Source organism: Electrophorus electricus, chromosome 14 (genome assembly GCF_041902795.1).
Source record: "Electrophorus electricus isolate QZ-2024a chromosome 14, ASM4190279v1, whole genome shotgun sequence".
Taxonomy (NCBI): Eukaryota; Metazoa; Chordata; class Actinopteri; order Gymnotiformes; family Gymnotidae; genus Electrophorus; species Electrophorus electricus.
Window position 1 is genome coordinate 17,945,658 of NC_137510.1, and position 9,343 is coordinate 17,955,000.

The following is a 9,343-nucleotide window of genomic DNA, read 5'->3' on the forward strand; positions in this document are numbered from 1 at the left end:
CTAGCATATGTTCTCCTCTTTGTCCAAAGACCTATACTTAATGGCATTTTCTTGAAGGCTCTTGTGTCTTGACAATGAAAAATGTCAATAAAGTGCCAGCACAAAACTGCATTTTCTAGATACTCAGGCTTGATTACAGATTGTACACCACAAAGAACAGACATCCACTGTTTTCAACTCCTCGCTTATGCGTTTAGTTGTCCAAAGACCCTTTTCACTTTAAAAAGTGTAAAGGTGTCAATAAAGTGACGTCCCAAAATTGTAATTCCTAACCATGCTAGTTTGAACTTTGTTTACATCGTATTGATTTTCATCAGTGTATAATTGCTATGTTTTTAATACATTTTCTTAATTTTCTTTTAATAATTAAATTCAAACTGTGAAGTGTTAATTGAATTTTTTTCTTATTGTTTTTTATGCACGTTTGAAATAATATTTGAGACTTTTATTTTGGCCGATTTGATTCGCTATTGTAGCCGTGTCGCTAAAATCACAAATCCTGTATAAAGGTGTTGCTTACGAAACAGGAAATTACGCTTTCCAGTGTCATTAAACCAGTTTAAAGACTCATTACTATGAACAGCTTTAAGCTGTTCAAATGATTTTACACAGGTCTATGACAAAGCGTTTTCCTCCGTAGGTTACTTTATTGACGTTTCACTTTCACTCCCTTGTCATAAAGTAGTAAAATGGATACCAGGTGAGTAGACTTTATTACTTTACACTTTTAAGTATATGATAAGATCAAGCTATATTACACACACAAAAAACCCCCACAAAAAAACAGACCGTTTGTGAAAAACCAGACTAGCGTCACTAATACTACTTCACGATTTGCGATTATTTGTTTTACATTAACAATCGGGTGCGCCTATAGTCCAAGGTGAACATAAATTAGCTACAGTTTCTAACCATGTTATTATTTTTCCTGAGATGTTTAATAAACGTGATGTACTTCTAATTCTTTTGAGTTTCACCGATGACACTAAAAATAAAAACCATAAGTGAATGACGCATAGGATGTTACTTAGGTGCGATCATAGTAGGCCTACATAAGATATTATCCATTTCACTTTAGAAACTCCCCTTTTCCCTGTGCTTTGTTAGTCTATCACGATTTGTTTTTATTTATTTATTTTTTGTGACTTCAGGGTAACAATTAGTTTTCTTGTTATAGCAACGTCTCGTTATCTCAAGATAACAATTATGGGATTTTGAGAACATATGATGTATTATTTATGCTACTGAACAAACTAAATAACATGCAGAAATCTTCCATCATTTTTGGCAAGAACCAGAGCCAGTTATCAGCCATAGGTGGGGGGCCGGTGCATAAATTGATAAAAATCAAACTGGATGTGAACTCACGTCACTTTTTCCTCAATTAGGTTTAGTATGCCACAAAAGGTCCCAGAAGAGTGCATCACCAAAATCACAGAGGCACTGCAGTCTGTAAAATCCATGAAAACAACACGAGAGTTTATGACTGTTCTGGAGGTGTTCAGTCAGTTTAAGATGGACATTGCTGTGACTGGAGAGTCTGGCTCAGGAAAGTCTACACTTATTAATGCACTGCTTGGACTAGACCATGATGATGAAGGGGCAGCATCAACAGGAGTAGTGGAGACGACATCAGAGCCAGCCATGTATCAATATCCAAATTTACCTTATGTGAGACTCTGGGATCTTCCAGGGATGGGCACACCCTCTTTTGCATCAAAGACTTATGTGGAGGCAATGAACTTTGTCCTATATGACATGTTCATTGTAGTGATATCTGAGAGATTTAGAGAAAACAACATGCTTGTGATTGATGAAATACAAAGACAAAATAAGCCTTTTTATATTGTCAGGACCAAAGTGGACAATGATTTGCTTTCCCAGAGTAGAAAACTTGCCTTCACTGAAACCAGAGCCTTGGGTCTAATGAGAGATGAATGTTTGAAATATTTAAATGATAAAAACCTACATCCCTCTGTGTTCCTAGTGTCAGTTCATGGCACACAGAAATATGACCTGCAGAAACTAAAGGACACACTTGAGAATGAGGCTTCAAAACTCAAAATAGAGGTTTTTCCTCTGTTCATGGCCAATGTGTTCACCAAAGGTAGAACAAAAGCAAGGTGAGTATGCTATGTGTAAGGGTATTCAACATATTTAGCATTCTATAAATAAGCTAAGTTAAAAAAAAATATATATACTAACATATCAGCCATTATATTACTTACATGTGATGTCAAATTTGTAAGCTCCAGGTAAAGCATTAGTTTTCATCTCTCTTTCTCTTTCTCTCACAAACGCATACCACATTAGGACTATCCAGCAGCATGCCTTGCAGAGTGGGAAAATCAGCGAAGAGGACCTTCAGAAGATATGCACAATTTGCAAACACTCTGACTTTGCACATGGTACAGAAGCACTGAAGACAGTACTGGATGCATTAGAGCATTTCCAGCTTGATGTGGCCATCTTGGGGGAAACTGGCTCAGGGGTCTCCACTTTGTTGGATGCCCTATCCGGGAAGCAGAATAGCACTAACAGCACAACTTCAGCCACAAGCCTTCAGTACCCAGATGTCAGATTTTGGGCTGTGTCGGGAATAGAGAGAATCACTGATAACTTGGAGGATATTAAACTATTTATGGATAATTTTGACTTCTTTGTGATTATTGTGTCAGAGTGGCAGCAGGCACTCCACGTGGAACTTGCAAGAGCTGCAGATCAGTTAAGGAAACATTACCACTTTGTTCAGACAAAGGTTGATTGCTATTTGCAGACCCAAGGTGATTTATGTTATCCAGAGATTCAACTCCTGGATGGACTTCGAGCACAGTCTGCTGAAGAACTTAAGAAGGCAAACCTTGCCCATTCTCAGCTGTTTCTCATAAATGGCTTGGACAAAAATACCTTTGACTTTGTCAGTTTGGAGTGTGTATTGAGCAGTGACCTGAATGCAATAAGGTTGAGTGCTTTTGCATATTGGGTGGATGGTATGGTCAGACAGAAACAAAACTATAGCACTTGTCAGATACTATAGTTATTAGATTTTAGCAATTTTGTTTCTGATTATATTGTTTTGAAAATTGACTATTTTATGCAACTTTATGAGAAGGAATTTAATGTTTTCAAGTAGGTAATTAAATGATGCAATTACCTGTCCCTGTCTTTTGAGGATGGTTTGCAGCTTTCAGGGTGAATAAATGTATAGGCTGTTATGCCACCTAAGGAACAAAGTATGCTTTTGTATAGAAGTATAATTTGTTGTTGTTGTTGTTGTTGTCTGATTTTTGAAGTCTAATATATCTACTGGTAGGGCAGTGGTTCAGGCACTTGACTTGTAATGGGATGGTTGCTGGTTCAAGCCCCACCACTGCCAAGTTGCCACTGTTGGGCCCCTGAGCAAGACCCTTAACACTTATGACTGAGTACAACTTGAGTGTAAGTTGCTTTGGATAAATGCATGGTAATGTGGGGGAATAGAATATTGTTGTATTGTACAAAATGAAAAGTCTGTTGTGGAAAAATGAAATGGAGCCTAGGATCTATACACTAGCTATTAACTATCTGAGCACTAACTACATTCTTTATTGTTTAGTTTTTGTATGCCCTAAGTATTTTTCTCTGTCTCTGCAAAACATTGAACTAAGTTCCTTGTTGTGTTTTAAAAGGTCAGGGTTTGCACAGTGCCAAGACTCTTTCATGAATGTCAAAGTTGCCAAAAAGGACAGTAAGAAGCCGAGGCCTTTTTCTCCCTTTTTACTGAAATTAAAAATGTGTAGACAACCTCTGTGCTGAGAGATGTCTCTGTGATTCAGAACACACACTGAGGAGGACTTCTAACACTGCTCCAAATGAATGGCAGTGGATCCATCCAACAGCCATTAAACTGTAACCAGTTCTAGCTGAGCTTTGAATATTTCTTAAGGGCCCTTCCCATTATATTTTAGATGTTCCCATTATACAGCACCAACTGTAACAGAACCATAGTGGTCTTATCTGGTGAGTCACCATTGCCTTCAATTAGGCTGGCAGCACATTCACCATGCTGCACTGTCCAGCCAGCCTTCTTTGGCAGTGTCCAGGGTCAGCATCTCTTCTTCCAACCCTGAGATCACCAGTTTAATGTGTGCCAGCTTCAGTTAATTTGTGAGATGTATAAAGGGTTGAATTATGAACATTCTTTAGCCCTGCATTGTAGGTATATTAGTAATTAAATTATATTTCTGATTGCCTGATTGTATACAGTGGTACCTGGGGAAGGTGTGAAGTGTGTGATTGAGTAAGCTCAGGGGCACATAGTACTGTTACTCTCACCACCACTCTGTTATTTGTGAATGTTATAAATGGATTTGGTCATAGCACCTACAGTGTGTAACATCACTCAGGCCTTTAAGGGTCTCAGGTTTTTCCTATTCAGGTGTGCTACTGTGTTGGTTAATTTTTAAAAGAAAAGTGATCTCTGTTCCTGTTTTTGGAAGTAGTGCCAGGAGACTGAAATTTTCAGTCTGTTTTTTTTTTTTCCTAAAGTAAATTAGAATTGCTGATTAAAAGTTATGTTTTTTCTGTGAAAGCGTTATTTTCTTTTTATCGTCCAGTATAACAGATCTATTGGGTTAGATTATTAAGAATTGGGCCGTTTCCCGAATGTTAATGCTTTGCAAATTCTACAAAACTGGCAAAATTTAAGAACTTTGCACCATCAAAATCTAATTGGTAGATCGACACTTAGCATAAGTGAATAAATAAAACTACCTTCGTATTCCTTTAAAAAAAAATTATCCTCATTTTTTGTTGTGTATCCTTTGCGTTAATGCAAGGATTTCACTTGAGAGTGCTTAATTACCCGTAAAGAGAAATAGACAAAAATTTATTTTGATTGGGAAAATAGCAATTGAAGGGGAATAATAAACAAACCAAGTAGTCGAATATCAATCAGTAGCTCCGACGACCTCGACAGCCCAGGAAAAACTCAACCCCGCCTTTGCTTGTATTTGGCCAATGAGCTTCTTGCTTTACGGTTGCTTAAGAACAAAGCAAAAAGATTCTGTTCGCTTTGATTTCGGTCTTTCGAGCTAGGACTGTATGTTGTAAGCTGTAGTTTGATAGGTAGCTTAGCCTGTTAGGCCATTATCGCATTTGCTTTAGCTATAACAAATACTAGTAATAAAAGAAACGCCGTTAGGTGCACATATCTTTCGTATATAAAGTTACTGTAATAATATCGCATGTCCTCTATCCAGAACCTCCAGTCTTTTGGTAAGTTGTCTAGCTAGCTATCTTACAACTTGAACACAATACGCTTGCTAGCTGGCTACCTAAGCCATACAGGGGATATGAACAACATGGCACCCCAACCTACAGCCACATATCATAACTAGCTTAATTAAATAATTCGATGCATCTGTGTCTTAACTAGCGGGCTAACAAAAAAGCTTGAGGTGAATAAATTCCAAGAACAGCTACTTCAAGTTGTTGGGTTACGTTTTCAGGAGCAAATTAGCTGCTTGGGTGATGAAATGTCCCAACCACGCAAATAGCGGACAACAAACTAGCAAGCTAACTAGCCAATTGTGTCTGCGCACGCTAGATACGGTGGACAGTTTTTTATTTAGTTAGCGGTTAGCTAGCCTGTTACACGAATGGCCATAAAGCCTGTTGTATACACAACTACGGTTATTAGCTTGCCAAGTAGCTAAGTCAGCTAGCTAGCTATGATGGATTCGCAAGTTACATCTAGCTAACGCTACCATGGCAAGATAGCTAGCGATGCTAGGTACTTAACACAGCTAGCTGTTTACAACAAACTTCAAACATTCATTCTTTTGCGATTTACAGTTCAGAGATATGTAACCCATGTCAAAATTATGATAATATGGGAGTCCTGTGTAAAAAGGTTTCTGTATGTTGTGGCCACGGTAATTTTAAAATGTTGATTAGTGCAAAGGGGGCAAAACTAGCTAACGCCAAGTTTCATGTAGAAATTAAATTCGATGTAAACACTCACCACTAGACAAGTGTCTTAATAACACTTTTCTTGATTACAACACAGTAAGTGTTAGCTAAATGGCAAATTGATTTGATCTGTTTTGTAGCACGTTTTAGTTGATTGTTAAATGTTTTGCCTTTTCAGATCCCTTTGCTGATGCAACTAAGGGTGACCACTTGCTCCCTGCTGGGACAGAAGATAAAATACACATAAGGATACAGCAACGAAACGGGCGCAAGACGCTTACTACTGTGCAAGGAATTGCAGATGATTATGACAAGAAAAAGCTTGTGAAGGCCTTCAAAAAGGTTTGCGTTTTTTGTTTATGAAGACCGTGATGTACTGTGAACATTTAGACTTGTCACTTCATCAAAGTAAAAGCACTATTTAATACTTCTGTTAAATTTTACTTCTAAGAGTTATGCTGCTTTTATTTTGCAGAAATTTGCATGCAATGGTACTGTGATTGAGCACCCTGAGTATGGAGAAGTTATTCAATTACAAGGAGACCAAAGAAAAAATATTTGCCAGTTTCTTCTTGAGGTAAATTGCCTGTGTGTCTGTGTTTTTGCCACATTTGATGAATTTGGGTCTCACTTTTTTTCCTCCCCTCCTCTACAGATTAACATTGTAAAGGAAGAGCAGTTGAAGGTCCATGGTTTTTAAAATAATGGATTTACCAGAGGATCAGGACTACAGCAATTTTTAGAACACCAGATTAGGGCTCTGAAGTTTCCTGACCCCATTCCAGCCTGATAAACATGGCTGTGAAAGTGAAATGTTGTCTATACAAAAGTTTTTACAAGTATTCCTTATTCATAAACATTTGATAGAACATGACTGCTTTGAATCAGGGAATAAGTTGGATGTTTGCTGACTAAAATGAACATTTGATGGACACACTTGGCTAAATATTTCTCTACACAATAAAATGATTTTTGAGACCTATTTTTTACAACTGATTTAGTTCTTTGTTGTTGTTGTTTTTTTTTTTTCTGAAATAGAATTTCAAGTGTGAGCCAATGGGGAAGTGACGTATGTATGAATGTACATAATGATGGGCTGTACTTGACACTGATACTAAACCATCACAAGTTGCCAGTGGCTTTTCTTTACTGCTTCACTGTGAAATAACTTGCCTTTTTTAACAAAATACCAACATGAATCAAATCTCAGATAGTGTATCTCATCTCTCTGCAAATGAATTGTGAATTAATATTTATGCCGGAGGTTGGTTTTGTTTAGCCGGGTATAAAACCTGAACTTTGAGCTTTTACTATGAAATCGTAGATTTCGCCTGTGGGAGGTGAGTGACAAATTAGGAAGTATATCTTTTTCATTGAATGGTCAATAAGTAATTTAACAAATTCAGAACTTTTAAGAATTTATTTAGATGTGTTTTATATTAACATTTTTGCAAACATGTTTGGGTTTTATTGAAGGATATCTACATTCTTGTCAGTCTCAGGTTTTCCAAGCACAGCTGTCAGCCTGCAGGCCTACTGTCCAATTGGAACAACTCAGCATAAATAAACCCACCCCTCATTTGAAGTCAATCTATAAATTAGCAAAGTAAACCTTATTTAAGTAAATCTATAAATATGAAATAATGGTGTTTCAAGAAAAAAAAATGTTTAAAAGCCTATTGATAATTTATTTCTTGGATGATGTATGGAAATATTGATGGATTTTATGACTTTTTTTAAAATTCAATTTTTGCCTGCCATAACTAGAATTGTCTTTGACAGTGAGACCACTGGTGAAAGCATGACCCCAAACAATATGAATGAAGTTAAGGTTTTTGCAGGATAAGATTAAACTTAGTGTTGGACCTAAATACATAGGCAGATATATAGGTGACTGGGAAAGGTCATTAGGCTTATGGGGTATCTTTTGACTTGTAAAATTGTGAATTATGCTATCTTATTTATTCACAGAAAATGGAGCAAAATGGATAGCTATCAAGATGCACGATTCACAATTGTCTGCTAGTGTAAATGTCAGTTTTTGTTCTTGTGCATTGTATCATGCAGGTATGGTTGCATTCTTATGCACTTTTTTTTGCCTTATTGCATCATTAGGGAATACCTAACTTATTTTCTCTATGATCCTTTAAGTGGTGGCATAGGATATTGACCTGTCCTGCTAAACTGAAACAGAAGAGTAACCCTCGAAACCAGGGAATAAGGAGGAAGTTTTGTAGCACTATATCAGCAAAGTTATGCTGATAATTAGAATCTGTCTAATTGTTTAACCGTTACAGTTCTGCAACTGCTGATTGAGAGCATGTTCATTTGTTGCTTTTGTACCACAAAGCATTGACCTTGACCTTGACTTTTACTATGGAGTGTTCTTGTTACCCAGTGAAGAATTCTCTAATGTAGCTTTTTTCTGGGTCCTTTTAGAAGGGATAGCCTGTTAAACCTCAGGTGCTATTACAAAGTTAAGCAAAGCATGAGGGGATTTTTATCAATTTACTTTGTATTTAGAATCATGGGAAGGTCTACAAAACATAAAAAAAAAAAAAAACATGAATAAGCTTTTAGTGTAGTGTATATGCTATGTCATATTATCTTGTTTAACAAGATTATATATTGACCTGCTCATGCTGTACACATTGGTTAGTTCTTTCATATACAAAATAATTTGAGGCAAAGATCAGCATTTTGTTAACTGAGACATGGACATCCACTGGGCGGTTTTGTGAGTTTTTGGCATCAGCAGTTTGGTGGGCCTGTGCCTGTACGAGGAAGCAGGAACAGACGGTAGAGGCAGTCCAGCCTCAGGCTCAATGCCGGCCTCTCTGTGCCACTCAATTAATTTCTGCAAGAGGATGCAAGAAAATGCACAGAGTTAATGATGGATGTTTCATATTAGTCACCAGCCTTTCTTTCTTTTCTCTGCAACTTAATGGCTTAATTGTTGAGTGGTTGAGTGCAGTGAGTTGATATTTTCAGAATGCTAAAATCAGTGCCTATTGGATTTTTAAAGAGCCATTTGTAAACCATTAATAACTTAGTTGAGTTAGTTGTTTATAACAATTCTAATTACCTATAGAAAATATCACAAACTGTCCAGACACAAGCACAGAACACTGTGCTCGAGCACAGAATTATTGTGCTGGCTTCAGCAACTGGCAGATTTGTTTTTAAACAATTTAGCTAGAGGCCAGCCAGCTGTTATTGTTTTTGTCTTAATTGCTGCCTACCCACTTACACCCCTCAGTTTTTATTTGGCCTACCTCTCTATGCTCTTGCCAGCAAGTTAGCTTCAGATGGAACATTAATATGTAGGCTCCTTAACAGAGGTCAATAACTACTATATTTTGGTTCCTAACCAAAAACTGTGATGCTACAT

The 9,343-nt window shown here is 37.1% G+C and overlaps 2 protein-coding genes and 1 long non-coding RNA gene across 3 annotated transcripts in view; 2 read left to right on the top strand and 1 right to left on the bottom strand.

Moving 5' to 3' along the window:
* Window positions 1–553: 553 nt before the first annotated feature.
* Window positions 554–4,554, top strand: irgq1 (immunity-related GTPase family, q1). Its single transcript, XM_027015880.3, has 3 exons — window positions 554–700; window positions 1,389–2,123; window positions 2,314–4,554. Exons 1-3 carry the CDS (start codon window positions 690–692, stop codon window positions 3,035–3,037), a joined length of 1,470 nt encoding a protein of 489 aa, XP_026871681.2. The 5' UTR covers window positions 554–689; the 3' UTR covers window positions 3,038–4,554.
* A 500-nt stretch (window positions 4,555–5,054) lies between these two features.
* Window positions 5,055–6,934, top strand: eif1b (eukaryotic translation initiation factor 1B). The gene is made up of 4 exons (XM_027015913.3): window positions 5,055–5,256; window positions 6,131–6,294; window positions 6,428–6,529; window positions 6,608–6,934. The coding sequence occupies exons 1-4, from the start codon at window positions 5,226–5,228 to the stop codon at window positions 6,650–6,652; spliced, it is 342 nt and encodes a 113-aa protein (XP_026871714.1). The 5' UTR covers window positions 5,055–5,225; the 3' UTR covers window positions 6,653–6,934.
* Window positions 6,935–8,441: 1,507 nt separating this feature from the next.
* Window positions 8,442–9,343, bottom strand: part of LOC113581032 (uncharacterized) — an 8,598-nt gene continuing 7,696 nt past the window's right edge. Inside the window, exon 2 of the long non-coding RNA XR_003411028.3 lies at window positions 8,442–8,809. This is a non-coding gene — a long non-coding RNA (uncharacterized LOC113581032). The remainder of the gene's footprint in view (window positions 8,810–9,343) is intronic.